Below are 17,722 nucleotides of genomic sequence, written 5' to 3'. Positions count from 1 at the left end.
CCAGCCCCGCGCCTGGGGGGAAAATAATTTTTTCCCTTTATTTCCCCCCAAAAAAACTAGGTGCGTCTTATGGGACGGTGCGTCCTATAGGGCGAAAAATACGGTATGCAGATAGCCAACACACACGTGCAAATATATATTTGAGCAAGCAGAATAGATGCATTTATGCAAAGCTGAGCACTAAAGCACAATTTTCAGCTGCTGGTTTAATGGCGTATTGCAGATAAGAAACCACTAGCTATTTTCTAGAAGGAACACTTGATGATTAAGGATTTAAAATAGCACAATATAATACAGCATAAATTCTGTAGTCTTTAAACTATGTTTCCAGTAAGGGTACTAACCTTGCACGAATTTTTTCCCCCAGTGGTCCCTGCTGCATCTGTGGTAGAATCGCACCAATTTCTTCGCATCACCACACACTGAGTCATATGACGTAATTTACAGGCGTAGCTTAGTAAGTCTAGGCAATTTGCCGTTTATTATCAGTGGTAGCATATTGTTTTCAGGAGGAAGATCAGCCTGAGCTAGAGAATACAAAACCGTGCCTTCTCATATCAGCTGCTAAAAATCACAAACGATTCATTTCCACTCATTTAGTGCGCTGCCTTCAGTACCCTAGGTGCAGTTTTTTTAAAATACTTGAAGTGTGCTTGCTGTGTTCTCACGTTGCCTCAGTGTTTGCATTTGCATGGGATAAAACTTCTTGTTGGAAACCTCCTGTAGAGTAGCAGCTGGGATGCCATTGTGGAAGAGCCATATAGGTCAGTATTTGTGCTCATGCTTTTTATATGCAAAAGGCCCAGATGTCAATCCCCAGCATAGGGTTTGGAAAGATGACTGACTGAAGCCCTGCGGAGCTGCTGTCACTCAGTGTAGTTAATACACAGTTATTTGAGCCAGTATTTTCTGACTCAGTATAAGGCAGCTTCCTAGGTCTTGGGGCTGAATACTGTGGCACCTACCCTAACATTTTTTTTATCCAGCTTTTTTTAAAAAATAATTTGTCACTCCTTTCTTTTCTCCACTCCAGCCCCAGGTTATCCGTGACTTATTTGGGCTTCAGGTTCATGCCATCCAATGTTTAACATGTTTGCTATTAAGATTTGGCATGCTTTTATAGGAAGCTAAAGTGTGTCCCAATCCACTACGTACAATGTAGAGGAGGAGATTCTGAAGGATGCCCCATTCACTTCAAAGCAAGTAGCAGGCCCACAGGCACAGCTCTTTGCACATGTAGGGCTGCCCTTCCATTGAAGTGAGCAAGAAAACATTTGTGGGCAGGAGAACTTCCTCTATGCACACTAGATCAGGTACCAGGCTATGGCTTACACTACAAGCATGTCAGCATACAAGCAAAAAGTAACAGTCAGTGTTCTTATGCCTTTCTTTGATGTTTCTCCAAAGCAGCTCCCATGCCCGAAAAGGCAAGCCATTACTCAGTTCAAAAAGTTGTCTTGTCTCTTCAGGGGTGACAGTTGCTTTCAGGAAGAATTAATATCCCAAATGTAATTTCTCATACTTGCACGCAAGTGACTTTGACTCAAGAACGTCATAAGCTATGTGGCAAATTGCAATGTGTTGATTTTTCTGGTTGTGGAAATTCTAAGTTACTGTAAAATTAAGCATTTAAACCCTTAGTAAATGCAGTCTTCTATGCATTGAACAGCAATATTTCTTTACACACATTTACTAGACAAAGAAACCTGGTCACAATATTAAATCTTCTAATTCTCTATTACCCTTGCGTTCAGATAAAGTATATTCTCCCCTCAAAAAGCCTTGAATCTCCTGCTGAAAATGCCTTAACTGATCAAACTTATTTATGTAATTTATTTATTTAGTGTCTCAGTGTTCATTAATGCATTTCTCTCCCTAAGTGGTGAATGTATCCTAACCTCACAAAGCTCTGAAATGAATACCAATGATACAGTAGTGTTTATTCTTACTTTGGAAGTGAACCCAGTTTTTCTGTGTTAAGAAACCTTTGTATGTATATTTTGTAAATCTAGCAGCATTTTCTTCTTCGGTGTGCACAACAAAACTGCAGGCCACCTGACAACTGTGTCCTTGAACTACTTGTAACTTGAGTAATAGCAGGGAAGCCTGTGTCGTGCAGCTTCTATTATGTAAAAATGGAGGAATGCCATGAACTCTGGATACCCAACCTTCATTAGTGGACAAAAGCGGAGATAGGCAAGCTCTCTCAAGCGTACCTGTGGATTAACTTTGATCTCCCAATTGTTGTCCCAAATTATTATATTTAGAGCTAGTCTGAGGGCTCAAAAGAATGCTCCAAGTCCAGCCAGTTTTCAGAGTTCCCAGATGCCATACCTGCTAGCCCACCTTCCTGAAACTAACTTCCCCTTTCCTTTTGGTCCTTGAGAGAAATAAAATATTTCATGTTTCCCTGGAGCTTCCAGGATGCTGCTTATCAGTACAGGAGGAATAGAGAGAAAGAGGCAAAGAAGGAAGGGCCCTTGCATGCTACCACTTCTGCCTGAAAAGTAGAGAGGATTCAGTTTTGGAGAGCAGGAGCCAGGGGAAAGGTCTTTTGGGGACTGCAAGAGAGAAGCCTAAGAATCTTATGAGAAGCCTAAGAATCTTATGGCTCATATTTTAATTCAGTCTCGCTTCTCAGACATCCATGTCCAAATCCAATCTGAGCTGGCTCCCCTGTTCAGAGAGGAAAGCAAGTCTGGATGATCTTAAAACCGATCAGTGTTTTGCATATATGACAGTGTTGCAGGGAAGGCACTACTCCCTGCCCGTTTAGTTTTGTAACTTAAGCAGAAAATGAAGGTTGGGTGGCTGCAGTTTCACTGACCTATTTTGGTGTTGATTTCCCCCTCCCCTTTTATTGTACCACACTGTTTGTGATTATTACTCCATGGTTGACATTTGCACTTTAATAAAGAGATGAGAATCTTACAAAATGCTACATGCTTGAGCTGTTCTTGTGATAAAATCAAAGGACTTAAGATACCTTCTGTCTGCTTATAGCAAAGTGAGGTATGTCTTGAATTATCAGGGAGCAGCGTGTGGAAGAAAATGCTTAGCAAGTTATCAGAAAACGCGAGCTTCCAGAGAATTGCCATTAAAAGTGAAAAATAATCACGGGGTGGCACACAGGCAGGCACAATATTAAGGAAAGCCCATTCGTATTGCCCACTAGAAATAAGGACAGAAAGCTAATCTAGAATTTGTTCCCACACATACTATTTAATGGTATTTTCCCCAACAACAACTTCAGGCACCCATGTAAAGGTACAGGGCCTGAAATAGGTTTTCTGCTAAAAAAAAAAAAAAAGAGTCCCAGATTGTAGCACGGTGTAGGGAAATTCAGCTAACTGACATGACTATCAAGGAAATATCTCAATTTTTGCCATCAAAATAATCCATTTTTCATTCCTACAATCCAGCTCCGGTGGTTGCATATCAAAGAGACTGACAAGCCAAGTCAAAGTAATTAACGATAAGTTTATCTAATGTGGAAACTGTTGATTTACACAAATCCACATTTCTTCTGAGTTTTCTCCCGAGATTATGGAAGTTCAATATTTTGTGCTGACGAACCTGTGTTTTGTAGGCTTAAACCACTTTGAAAGCAAGCGTGCATGTCAGCACACTTAATTCTGTCCACATGTTAGAAAATCAAAACTCCAGAGTATCAAATTCTAAAGAAGTTCTTGCTTGAGACTGGGATTTGGCTTTTATTCAGACTTCCCCCCACATGCTGTACTATCTGGTCATTGTAACAAGTGCCATTTCTACAATTGGCTTTCCATAATGAATCATGTTTTCTAACAAAGCCAATCAATTGTTATAAAATCTCTTAACAACATCTTGAAACAAACAGAAACTCTAATTTGATTGTGCAAACTTGAAACAATGCAGTTTTCAAGGCCTCTGTGCACTGTGCATTAGTTTTACTTTGTTTGGTGAGTCTTCTAGAATGTTGTTGTTGTTCTTTAGTCGTTTAGTCATGTCCAACTCTTCGTGACCCCATGGACCAGAGCATGCCAGGCACTCCTGACTTCTACTGCCTCACGCAGTTTGGTCAAACTCATGCTGGTAGCTTTGAGAACACTGTCCAACCATCTTGTCCTCTGTCGTCCCCTTGTCCATGTGCCCTCCATCTTTCCCAACATTCAGGGAGACCCTGGAAAAGGGTCTTTTCAAGGGAGACCCTCTTCTACAGTAAGTTCAGATATTCATTGCACATACTTCCATTCAACCCTTCTTTGCACAGTTTACCAAGGGATGCCTGGCTGTGAAGATATTGTAAATCTAGAGGGAAACTAGCCCATTTACCACAAAACCAGAAGAAGAGGCCAACATGCATTTGTGTCAAGGCCTCTCATCTTTGAACTAGGTCCCCCCCCCCCCCATGGCCATTTGTTCTTAACTCAAAGCTACTTTCTTTTATTTAAGCTACTTACAGATTAAGTTAAATAAAAACAGGAAGCCAAGTTTTAAGCAGCATCGCCTTCAAAAACAATCTATTAAATGTCAATTCATACTTCATTTTATTTACATCTACAAGGAATGTTTCAAGTATGCCAACAGCACATCTAATATGTACAGGGATTGATGCAGATTTAATATAGGAGCATACAGGACAAATGCCAAGGCTTACATTTTCATCACTGACAACACACACACAGACCAGCTGTTTCACACACAAAATGGTAAGTATGCGGGCCATGATCCAAGGAACCAAGGTGATTTCTGCACACGCACAGGAACTTTACATGTTCTCCATCTGTCATAACTGAAAATCCTCTTGTTCAGGAGGGGATGGGAGCTGGAAACAAAATCCGACGAAAGCCTCCTATACATATGCAGGTTCATTAACTATGTGCGCTGGGGTCTTGGGATCCCTGCAGTTAGCTAGAATCTAAATTATCAAGTCACACAAATGGCACAGCATGAACTTGAAAAACAATTTTGAACTTGCAATATTGGAAAGCAACCATGCTCAACTCCTTGTCTATCATTCAAGCAAGTGGCAGCTGTTAACTGTGAGCTACTGAAGAATTCAAGCTTAGCATTCAGTTTGCCATCGACAACTCCATTCTATTTCTTCCCACGCAAAGAAGTTTCTTACTGGTGCTTATTTTCGGTGGATGCCATCGATACATCATCACTTCATAGGAAACAGTTGTGCTGCAGATGTACAGTACTAATGTCTGCTACAAAAGAAAAGGCACAAGTTTATCCCAGCTTTGCACATGGGTATTTATTTATCGGTGATAAATACATTGGGAAACAAAAGAAGCAACTCCCTTAGTGTTTGACTTAGAACGCAGCAACTTTAAAATATGATCATGGAGCATCAAGAAAGTGTAAAACAATGCAGCTACGTAAGAACACGAATCATTCCCAAAATAAAATTATAAAGGAGCCTCTTACTTTAATTGTCTCAAAGAACATACAAAACTACCAGATCCTGCCACACTAAACCTCAAGCAAAAATGCTTAACATCGGGATAAAAAATACACAAAACCTACCTGAAATTCAAGTGTTCTAGTAGCACAAATCCATCTAGGAAAGAATAAAATAAATTATATTCATAAATCTTAATATTTTAGGCATATGCAAAATCCTCCAAACATACCGTTATTTTTCAATCTATGATGCCCCTTATTTGGGGGGACTCAGATTTAAGAAAATGGGAGAAGATGTATCTGTGTATAAGATGCCCCCTAACCTTTGACATTTTTAAGGAAAAAGACCTAGTCATACACGGAAAAATACGGTAAATGCCTTAAAACTGGTGAATAGTCAAAGATAAGCCAAGAATAAGTTTTCCTAATTCAAACTGTCAGAGTCAAATACTGATCCAAGTAAACAATCCATAGCCCATCATTGGTAGCAGAGTTTTGGTTTCTGGAGAAAAGGGAGTCTGGTTCTCAGCTGTAGAAGGGTCTGGGGAGCCCAGAATTTCATTTGAGCTACTTACACATTCAGATTGCTTCCTTGCAATACCCAATGCCCAGTTTGTGATAATTGAGACTACCAACTCTCCTCTCACCCACCCATACTGTTTTGTTTAAAGGTAAAGGTACCCCTGCCCGTACAGGCCAGTCTTGACAGACTCTAGGGTTGTGCCCCCATCTCACTTAAGAGGCCGGGGGCCAGCGCTGTCCGGAGACACTTCCGGGTCACGTGGCAAGTGTGACAAAGCTGCATCTGGCGAGCCAGCACCAGCGCAGCACACGGAAACGCCGTTTACCTTCCCGCCAGTAAGCGGTCCCTATTTATCTACTTGCACCCAGGGGTGCTTTCGAACTGCTAGGTTGGCAGGCGCTGGGACCGAGCAACGGGAGCGCACCCCGCCGCGGGGATTCGAACCGCCGACCTTTCGATCGGCAAGCCCTAGGCTCTGAGGCTTTTACCCACAGCGCCATCCGCGTCCCTGTTTTGTTTTGTTTTGTTGTAAACTGTTTTGTTTACGCTATGCTTAAAACATGGCTGTTCCATTCAACACCACTCGGAAAACTTACATTTGCCTTCAGAATTCCGACATATCAATTGGTTCCCTTCCGTAATATCAATGACTTCAAGTTGTTCGCCTGCCGTGATCCTCAAGTCAAGTTTTCCTTTGGTCAAAGTATTTGAGCAGTGTGCAACTGCGGTATTGATTACCCCAATCTCCTTATCATACTGAGAGAAGGGAATAAGAAAATAAATAAAGATGCAATCGAAAGTACACTTACTGGAAAAAGACCCATTGAAAATAATGGGGTTACTTTCAATTAAGCATAGGTAGCCAAAAGGGCTTGGGCATCCTGAATGGCTCTTTGAACAAAAGATATACACAAACTTACATCACAAGCTGCTTTGCAAAGTCTCATGTTTCAGAAGTAGGCTGCCACACAGCATCAGGATGGCTGAGCATATGGATGAATGTTTGAGAAATGCAAGGCCAAACCTTCATTGGGCATGCAGAAGAACTAGTTGTATTATTATTTGGATTTCAGGCTATATCATGAGTTAGAACATTTCTAATCACTATTAGAGAGGATCTGCAGCCTTCTGAATAGACCATGAAATATATGAATGATGCCTACAGTTTGTTTGGTTTTGTTTGTTTAAAAATAATCCTAGTATCCAACCCACCAGGTATTAAAGGTAAAGGTAAAGGACTCCTGATGGTTAAGACCAGTCGCGAACGACTCTGGGGTTGCGGCACTCATCTTGCTTTACTGGCCGAGGGAGCCGGCGTTTGTCCGCAGACAGTTTTTCTGGGTCATGTGGCCAGCAAAACCAGAGCAGCGCACGGAAACGCCGCTTACCAGGTATTAGGGCTCCCAAAATATAGCAGCAGCAAGGTTGATTTCCCCAAAGTCTCAGAAGCAGATTTAAAATGAAAATGAACACTAGATTTTTTTAAAAAAATTAGACTGTTTCAGTTCAACTCTATTAAATAATAAACTATGGAAAACATTAGGAGGGGACAGCTAGAAACATGTAACAAGTGCTGTCTCCAGCATCGTAAATCCTAACCACCACCACCTAAAACACTATAAAGATCATACAAACACCCTCATACCTGAGGGTGTTCAGCTGCTGGAAAGTGCCAAGCATCAAAACTGGGATAATCTCTTAGGAGGTTTATGTCCTGGCTTACCAGAGACATCTTATAAGTAGCTGGAAATACTCCCGACTGGGCTGAAGCAGCTGATTTGAAAACTCAACATCAGATCTAGAAAACATTTCCTTGTATTGGAGCCCGATTTTAGTATGTTTCTAGCAAACGTGTGCCATAATGACTGCTGCGTTCTGCAGCCTACAATTCTTCAGGTACTTCTATACTTTGCAGCTCGCAGGTTTCTATCTGAACCAACGCCCAGAATCCTTGGCAAACTGCTGAAAAATTACCTATGCAACTAACGACAAAATAATTTAAACAGAACAGTTTTCTGGAACGTTGCAGCTCACAGTTCTGTACATGACAGGAGGTGACAGATTGTGCAATAGACTTTCATGCACCATACACATGCAAGAGTTGACTCTGCATTGCAGGTAACCATGCCAACATATTCCAAGCTTTTTTGTAAAAACAGAATAAGGAAACCTACCATGAACTTCTCTCTAAACTGCTTTTCTTCTTTTGTCATCTTGCTATTCTTCTCTAAAGCATGTTTCTTGACTTTGAAGAAATTTCTTGAGGAAGGCCTATGAAGAAAGAATATACATACGATAAACCAGCAACTCAATGTAAGCAATTCAGAACAAAAGTGTGATGGTATTGGAATAAGATGGAGGCATATAAGAGCACGTTTCACAAGTGAGAAGAAAGCATCCGTGTTGAGTATACTTATCTGGAAGCAAGTCTCACTGAACTCAGTGGAACTTACTTCTGCATAGACATGCAAAGGAAAATGTCACAAATTTCACTGAACAGACTTCAGAATAACATGCATAGGAGTCTCTTGTAAGAATGCCATTTAATCTAGAAGATATCATTTGTAAAAGTTATTAAGGGAGAAAATTTATTAAGCCAAATGTATTTTCTAGTCAACATAGACTTTATATCCAATTTAAATTACTTCTATCCTGCATCTCTAAATGTTAGCTTTACAATACAGGAATTGTGTCTACGTATGCACGTAAACTTTTTAAATACCAAAAGGACAAAAGAACAGAAGGACACTAGCAAATATTAGAGAAATAAAAAATTACAGCCTAGTTTGGAGGCAATGAGAAACCATGATTTGTTGCTACAGAAGTGAGCCTTGGAGAGCCTTGGGCTTGGGTTCCCTCTCTTCTATCAAACATGATTTCAAACCAACCATGGTTCCCTTGATGTCCAAACACAGGAACATCCAGTTTGCTTAAACTACAATTAGTGAGAGAACAAGGTACGATCAAAGCATGGTTTCAGAACCCGATTTATTTTCACTAATTATAGTTTGTGGAGCGGGGGATCAACTACAGTTGCTTCAAGGCTTTCCATTACTAATATTTAGTGAGGAGCAAAGAGAGTGGCTTTATTTTAGGATAGATTCCCATAGCTTCCTGAAGCAAATAGGAAATAATGACAAATACACCTTTTCATGGCATTTTGGGGCCGTCAACATTTCTCCACCAACCCTTCTCTTTTGACTTGAGGAAATTTAACTTCCCATTTTATGAATCTCATTTTTCTCTCCAGAGAAAAGGGGAAACACCAGGTTTCCTAATGGCACACATGCTGCAAAAAATGCTGATGCTCCAAAGAGAGACAATGAGTATCAGCGACATCAACCACAATACCCCACACAAACAGGCCTCATTTCATGCACCACTGAATCACAAAAACATTTTCCAATAGGAATCATGTAGTTACAGCAGTACACAGACTTGCAGTTCAATAGGTTGCAAGTGGAGAACCAAGCAGTTTTATTCAGCTATAGAGCTGAAATGGATTTTTATATATATATAAAAAATGTAAACATAGAACAGATGTCAAAAATTAAAATTTCCTTCGAATGCCGCATGAATTTCATCTCCATGGCTTTCTACCCCACGAAGAGACAGTTATACATTTAGTAGTCAATTATTCTCATGCTGCTGAAAAACTAATTCTTTTTTATCATGCTCATTTGCACCATCTCTATCTCCGACACACATTCTCACACTGCACACATACATACATTCATATAGACATGCAGTGCACACACCCATTCATTCTCACTAACATTCACACACACATCCACACACTTTCTATAACCTCCCCACCTCATCCAACTGCAATTAAACTTGAAGCTTATTTGCAATCTAATTGAGGCAGGGGGTGGTTTTGTTTGGGGGGAGGTGTCACTGTGTATGATGACAGGAGGGTTAACCCTTCCTTCCCAAGCTGCAAGTCTTCCCCTCAAATGCCCCCTGGCTCTGTATTTAGGCTTGAGAAAAGTCTCCTATTGCATTCAATAGGAGGCTTTTTCAAGCTTACGTGTGGTGTGGGAGGTTGTGGGGGGGCGGGCTGCAGAGCTCCACATGGGGAGGCCTCCTAGGCAGGATGTGACCACAGGTGCCAGCAGCCCGCGCGCGCACACACACACACACACACACACCACCATTGATTCAAGACTCAAGCTTGTCATCACATCTGTTAACCTAGAGCCATTGCCACAATTCACAAACTGGGCAGGGGTGTGTGTGATCCTGGATCCACACGAAAAGCAGTCTATGGGGTACATCTATGCTGCAAACCTGTTTTGTTTTTGTCCTGCTATCATGGCCCCTCCAAAGATTGCTAGAAATGTGTTGCTTGGGGAGAATGCCAATAATTTTCAGAAATCGCTAGCCCCCTTGGCACAAAGGGGATGCTCTTAAGATCTGCTGAGACTGTAGTATAAATAAAACCAAATGCATATCCTTCATATTCCGAGGCAGATGGTGTGGCTCAAAATGGAGTACTAGAGGTATTCTTGCTCAGATAAATTCACTGTGGACTATGTATTAAGCAAGCATACCGGGAGGTCCATCTTCAGAGCAGCAGAATCATTTACATAACATTACTGCTGGCAATAGAATTTTGGTTATGAGAGCAAAATGTCATTTATCACAGTTTTTACCTACTTTGTATCATTTTGTTCTGCGTCGATGTTGTCATACACCATGCTTTCTGGGGCCATAACATCTGTTGTCAAAAGCACATGTGGATGTTATTATCTGTCATTTACAATGTACCTAAACTTTCCTAAGTGCTGTACAAAGATTTTTAAACAGGCCACATCCCCTGCCTACAGGTTTATAATCTCATAGACATGACACAAAAGGAGACAAAGTGATCTGGAGCAGGGCCATAGGTAAGGGGTGGTGATGTGGGCCCTGCCAGGGGCACAGGCGAGAGGGGGGTGCCAAATCGGCTAAAATATGTCCATAAATGTGTCTAGAAATAAAAATGTTGATTATTGCCTCATAAAAAAAGGTTTTTAAAATTGGGTGAATTGAATGGGTGGAGGAAGGGGTTTGAGGAGAAAAGAAAGAAGAACTAATTTGTCCATGGATGGGGGTGCAATCTGGATGGTTCTGCCAGGGGTGCAAGACCACCTAGCTACAGCTCTGATCTGGAGCAGGATATGGGAGAAAAGGGAAACACACACAGATGAGCAACTGTCCATTAAAGTTTCAGCATTGCAACAGTTAACTCAGTTACAAACAATACTGTAATCCAGGGGCTGGACTCCAGCTCCTGTTTCTCTTCTACAAGCCATTTAATGCACAAATCGGAAATTAAACCTGCCTCAACATCTAAATCAATTCACAAAGCGTCTAATTGTTCAAAAATCTAGAAAGTGGATAACCTGCTCTTCAAATCAGGGAAATTGCCACCTCTCAAATCCTAGGCAACTTGCTTGTGGCATGAGGGTCATTTGCCTTCCCGGCACCTGTATAATAAGCCTTAAAATTGCTAAGCAAGCAGTAACCTTTGAAAATAACATTCTGGTTTTTATGAAATATAGCTCTGTGGGTTTTCAGTGCACACAAAGGCAGATTCACCCTGTAAGATCAGTGGCAGTAGGTGCATGAAAATATGTCTGGGTTGCATTTAGTTGTAAACAATTGTTATGATGTAAATTATAGGCTGTGTTATAAAAACCAGCAATTACATCTCGTGACCTGTCTACTTCTCCATCCTCAGTGTCAGAGACACCTCACCTCCACAACCCCAATGTGTTCAAAAGGGAGGCAGTTTCCAGTATGGGACACATCAGCTTACCCAGATTTGGTGCAGAACTGGAAAGGATGCTGAGGAGAAAAACAAAACAAAATCTAAGTTGTGTGTTTCAACATGGTTCATAAATTTCAGTACTGGTTGTATGCAATTAAAGACTTTGAAGAAGGCTTTTGCATCCTCACACATCCACTTTCTCATCACACTTACATTTTGGATGAACATTAGAACAAATTGTTAAACATCTGCTACCTAACCATATCCAGTACTGTTTACAGTATTATGCTAACGTGGCTAAGTAACACCGAGAATAAATCAATGCTGCAGGGAGGAATAGAATATATGAAAAGACAAGGAGAAAAGTGGTCTCAAGAGTTCATGAGCTATTTGACTTCTACACATAGGACTCTGTTTCTTATCAGTCTTAACCAGTGTTAATCAGAGATTATGGGAGTTGGAGTCCAACCCAGAGGGCTGCGGTCTCTCCATCTGTGCCATACACTCCTTTTGAACCCAACTCTTTTAAAACTCATTTTAAAAAAATCCTTTGTTGTTGTTTAGTCGTTTAGTTGTGTCCGACTCTTTGTGACCCCGTGGACCAGAGCACGCCAGGCACTCCTGTCTTCCACTGCCTCCCACAGTTTGGTCAAACTCATGCTGGTAGCTTCAAGAACACCATCCAACCATCTCGTCCTCTGCCGTCCCCTTCTCCTTCTCCTTGTGCCCTCAATCTTCAGGATCTTCAGGAGCCTCAGCTTCAGGATCTGTCCTTGCAGTGAGCACTGAGGGCTGATTTCCTTCAGAATGGATAGGTTTGATCTTCTTGAAGTCCACGGGACTCTCAAGAGTCTCCTCCAGCATCATAATTCAAAAGCATCAATTCTTTGGTGATCAGCCTTCTTTATGGTCCAGCTCTCACTTCCATACATCACTACTGGGGATCCTTACGTATCCATATATCAATCATGGCAAACACTATTTTGTAACTAACAGCAGGTACCAGTTACAGATAGGTAGCCGTGTTGGTCTGCCATAGTCAAAATAAAAAAATTCCTTCCAGTAGCACCTTAAAGACCAACTAAGTTAGTTATTGGTATGAGCTTTCGTATGCATTCATTGAAGAAGTGTGCATGCACACGAAAGCTCATACCAAGAACTAACTTAGTTGGTCTTTAAGGTGCTACTGGAAGGATTTTTTTTATTTTAACAGCAGGTACGTAATTATAAGAGAGTTACATTTGTAAAGTCCTGGGGGTGTTTTGTCCAATAGAGCTCCTTCTGACTTGAGCAGCAACAAGATCATAGGACCAGTGGAAGAAGAGTGGGCAAAGAGGAGAGCCTAACATGACTACACTATTCTAAGGTGAGCCAGCTATGCAGAGAGGCTGATGCAGAAGGAAGTCAGCTGAAATGTATGCAAGCACTAGTGAGCAGCTGAGCATGAAACAACTGTTCAAGGTGTTAGAATTCCTTTGGACGGTTGCATAACAGATCCTGGAATTACAAGTTACATAATCATTTTCTTGAGAATCCTGGCAAGGGTGGGGAGAGGGAAAGTATGTAGCTAGAGCATTTACTCTATGTGTGGATGGTCCCTGGTTCAGTCCCCAGCATGCTGCGGTAGGGCTGGGACAGATTCTGGCCTGAAGCCTTGGAGAGCTACTGCCAATCAGTATAGACTAGTGTTTCCCAAACATGGGGTTCCAACTGTTTTTGGACTACAACTCCCATCATTCCTGACCACTGGTCCTGATGGCTAGGGCTGGTGGGAGTTGTAGTCCAAAAACAGCTGGAGGCCCAAGTTTGGGAAACACTTGTATAGGCAATACTGAACTAGACAGAGTAATGGTCTCTCTCAGCCAGCTTCCTATATTCCCCCGTGTTTTGATCCTAAAGAGATACAAAAATAGATAAAATGTAATTACACTGGGCAACAATTTTTTACTTTTTGAATGTTGTCTAGATTTCTACAACTGATTTAAGGTATTTTTGCATTGCTGAATCAGGAAATGGCATCCGTTTCTCTCCATCAGGTCAGGTTTACTGTAAACTGAATGGTGGGCATTGATAAAGGTAAGTACACGTAAATTGCATGTTGCTTCACCATTTTTCAAACTTCAGGGCTTGAACTTCTGTTTCTTGGAGCTCCTGGAATGCTCAGCAGCACGGAGGTCTCTCTTCAGAGTCCAACAGTAGTCAGCCATCATGACTGCGTCCCAGAGTCCCTGATACCTGGTCTCCATCTCTTTCATGTCCTGATGGAATCTCTCCACCTGCTCGTCACTCATTGTACCCAGGTTCTCAGGAAACCGGTCCATATGTGAAATTAGGTAGTGCATCTTGACGCTCATGTTGCAGCCCAGGTTTCTGAAAGCAGTCAGCATGTTGTTGACAAGTTCTGCGTAGTTTCTGGCCTTATTGTTGCCATCAATACCACTCTCCATGCTGCTCTGTCCCATCTGGAGCAGCCGGGGAGTTATGTGAGGCTGCTGTTTGTGGATTTTAGCTCTGCTTTTAACACTATCCTCCCCCATAGACTGGTGTCCAAGCTAGAGGCGATTGGACTCTCCAACTCCACCTGTCTCTGGGTTTTGGATTTTTTGTCAGAACGTTCCCAGAGGGTTAGAGTAGGGTCACACATGTCCACAGCCCTTAGCCTTAACACCGGCTCACCACAGGGTTGTGTGTTGAGTCCCCTGCTCTACACTATCTATACGTATGACTGTACAGCCATCTATTCCAGCAACAAAATCATCAAGTTTGCTGATGACACTACGGTGGTAGGGCTCATTTCAGGAGGGGATGAGTCCGCCTATCGGGATGAGGTGGAGCGGCTCTGTGTTTGGTGTGGAGAGAACAATCTGGCTCTTAATACGGCTAAGACCAAGGAATTGGTGGTGGATTACAGGAAAAAAAAGGCGGACATTCAGCCCTTGTATATCAACGGGGAATGGGTGGAGAGGGTGGCGGAATTCAGGTTTTTGGGAGTAGCTATCGATCAGGGCATGACTTGGAGCGCACATACCACTGCTCTGGTGAAGAAGGCCCAGCAGAGAATTTATTTCCTCAGACTTTTAAAGAAGAACAATCTGAGTGAGAGACTGCTGGTGTCCTTCTACCGAGGCTCCATAGAGAGCATTCTTACATACTGTATTTGTGCTTGGTTCTCCAGTTGTACAGCTAGGGAGAGGAAGGTGCTCCAGAAGGTCATAACCACAGCCCAAAGGATTATTGGTCATCCTCTCCCATCTTTGGAAGAACTGTACGGTTCCCGTTGTCTTAGGAAAGCAAATAACATCCTGCAGGATTCATCTCACCCGGGACACTGTCTGTTTGCACTACTGCCTTCTGGCAGAAGATATAGAAACATCAAGTCAAAGACAAATAGACTGAAAAACAGTTTCTATCCAAGAGCTGTGGCCCTTTTGAATGCTGTAACTCGTTAGTGTGACCTGGGAGTTTGATGGGTGTGGTGTGGGTGTGGCTGGAATGTGGTTTGTTTGGTTGTTGTTGTTGTCTTGCTTTTGTTGTTTTAAGGGATGGCATCCAATTTCGTTGCACTTTGTGCAATGTTGCACTTGTGTAATGACAATAAAGAATCTATCTATCTATCTATCTAAGAAAGTTCTTCACTACCAGGACAAATGCCTTCCATGCTTCCAGTTCCACTTCGTTCATCGAGTTTCCAAACTCTGGATCTCTGATGAGCTGACGGATCTAAGGACCGTCAAAGATGCCAGCTTTCAACTTCTCCATGGTCAATCCTGGAAAAGCCTGGCACAAGTAAATGAAGCAGTCACCATCCTTGTCCAGAGCCTTGGGGAACTGCTTGATTAAGCCGAGCTTGATGTGCAGCGGTGGGAAGAGTATTCTGTCTCTGTCCACCAGAGGGTCGTTGATGACGTTCCTTTCTTTGCAAGGCACCAATTCCTCCCGCACAGGTCAGTCCTTCTTCGTGTAATGCTGAGCACGGTCCCTACTATCCCACATGCACAGAAAACATGGGTACTTGGTGAAGCCAGACTGTTGTCCCAACAAAAAGTTCACCATCTTCAGGTCAACACAAATAAACCACTTATGCTGATCATAACCAATTTTCTCCAGACATACTTCACCGCTTCATAGTTCTCCTTCAGTGTACTCGAGTGAGCCAGGGGTATAGAGACAAACTGGTTGCCGTTGTGTAGCAGAACACATTTCAGTGATCGCTTGCTGCTGTCAATGAACAGTCTCCAATTTTTGGGTTCGTACTGTGGCATTCCAAGCTTAAGCAGAAGCTGCGCAATATCTGCAAAGTACACCAAGTCCTTCTCTTCCGAGAAAAAACGGAGGTACTCTTGATGCCTGTTGCGCAAGAAGCTGATGCGAACACTGTCAGAGAGGAGGTTTTTTCCCTTCAATCTGGATGCCAACAGTTCGGCAGAGTCCTTTGACAAGCTGAGGTCGCGAACTAGATCATTCAACTCCTTTTGGGAAAATGGATGTGGAGCATCATCTTCAAGAATCACTTCTTCTTCTTCATGTGCTTCAACACTGGAGGCATCTTCGTCACTAATGTCAGGAAGTTCTCCGAAGATAGGCACTGAAATTTCATCACAATGAGCTACAGGACGACGTGCTGATTGAAGATCAGGATACTTCATGAGGCCACTGCCCCATTAACTTAGTTTTGATCCTCCAACTTTATGCTTTGCTGAACCAATTTATGGAAGATTTCGAGGTTTTATGACTTCAAACTGATCCCTTTTTGACATAATCACCCAGAACTATCGGACCTGAATACTTCTTGTCATTAAAATAATCATTTCCAATCAAACCAATTATTTGACAAGGCATTTCACCCCCACCAACTTCTTCTAAAATGCTCCACACAAGCGTACATGTGAACAAAAACGTTAAAAAAGACATGTGGCCATAGCTCAAAAACTTGACCTGATTGAGCAAAACCAATGTGATTTTTGGATTCAGCGCATCAGATTCATCCTAAATCAGCTGAAAAAATGCAGACAACAAATTTGTTGTTGACCAGTGTTATCTGTTGAGTATTAGCAAGCATTTGACATTATCAGCTGCCCTTTCGTCTCTCCAAATGCCAGAATTGGGGGCTGACAACTTTTCAGTACAGACACAGTTCTGGGCACCAGGCAGTTTTATAGTCATATGCACATGAAGCCAGATAGTAAATAAAGGAAAATTACTTTGTTTTCAGGATAAAGGGCAGCTGTTGATTTAAATTAAGACTACATACCGTGAATTCTCTTTTAAGCGTGAATTTTTCATTTTGAATTTTCCTTTCTTGAAAAATTTCCCAAGTCCCTTTAATTTTTCTTTGACATCACTAGGTAAAGAAAAGGTTAAAAACATAAGATTAAATCCAGAACTGGGAAGTTATGCACATTCATCCTTTATCACCATTTATGAATGTGAAGTTGATTGGCAATAAGGTTAAGACTAGCAAAAGGCAGTCATTCTGATCATCGCAGATTCATAATTAATATCTGGAATTCAATACCACAATATGTAGTCATTTCTACTAACTTAAGAGGTATTTGAAAGGGGTTAGACAAATCCATGGTATAGAGGTCTAAATGGAACATGGGTGTTCTGAGGGACTACTAGAAACTATTTATTTATTTAAATGTGCATCTTTCCTCTTCACCAATGGTGTTCAAAAGTGAAAATTCAGAGGTCTTCCCCTTCATAGTGTATGAAAACCTACTTAAACTGCCGGTTCTGAGGTAAAAGACAGGAAACAAAGCACTCACTCTGACTTGGTTGAACTATAGCCTTCACTTCGAACATCCTCATAGGTTTCTTCACAGGCATACTCTGAAACTTGATAGACATTTAGATCTCTTTAATAACACAATTCCCAGCAGTGAATTATTATCTGAACAGAAAGTCAAATGCTTGGAGATGTTAAGGGATGTAGCAACAAAGTTTAATGTACAACAGACCTTTTATTATGCCTTATTAACATAGCACAAGCATTTCTTTTAAGCCTTAAGGAGTAACCCCCTCTGCAATCCAAACTCGGTGGCCAGCCACCA

At 41.8% G+C, this 17,722-nt stretch overlaps 2 protein-coding genes across 4 annotated transcripts in view; one reads left to right on the top strand and one right to left on the bottom strand.

Moving 5' to 3' along the window:
- PRKAA2 (protein kinase AMP-activated catalytic subunit alpha 2) overlaps positions 1-17,722 on the top strand; it is a 67,634-nt gene that overhangs the window by 30,010 nt on the left and 19,902 nt on the right. The window lies entirely within an intron of this gene.
- Positions 4,511-17,722, bottom strand: part of FYB2 (FYN binding protein 2) — a 38,199-nt gene continuing 24,987 nt past the window's right edge. For 2 of the 3 annotated variants that reach the window (XM_082228732.1, XM_082228734.1), the window contains exons 12-19: positions 17,438-17,507; positions 16,921-17,010; positions 11,718-11,746; positions 10,574-10,634; positions 8,089-8,185; positions 6,511-6,670; positions 5,515-5,548; positions 4,511-5,195 (exon numbers count right to left, since the gene is read on the bottom strand). In XM_082228732.1, coding sequence (XP_082084858.1) covers positions 5,186-5,195; positions 5,515-5,548; positions 6,511-6,670; positions 8,089-8,185; positions 10,574-10,634; positions 11,718-11,746; positions 16,921-17,010; positions 17,438-17,507 — 551 coding nt within the window. In that variant the 3' untranslated portion in view covers positions 4,511-5,185. The remainder of the gene's footprint in view (positions 5,196-5,514; positions 5,549-6,510; positions 6,671-8,088; positions 8,186-10,573; positions 10,635-11,717; positions 11,747-16,920; positions 17,011-17,437; positions 17,508-17,722) is intronic. The other variant, XM_082228733.1, reaches the window with a different exon arrangement.

This window comes from Podarcis vaucheri (genome assembly GCF_965113315.1).
Source record: "Podarcis vaucheri genome assembly, chromosome: 6".
Taxonomy (NCBI): domain Eukaryota; kingdom Metazoa; phylum Chordata; class Lepidosauria; order Squamata; family Lacertidae; genus Podarcis; species Podarcis vaucheri.
The sequence above is the reverse complement of the archived record's forward strand: the minus strand, read 5'-3'. Positions and strand labels throughout refer to the sequence as shown.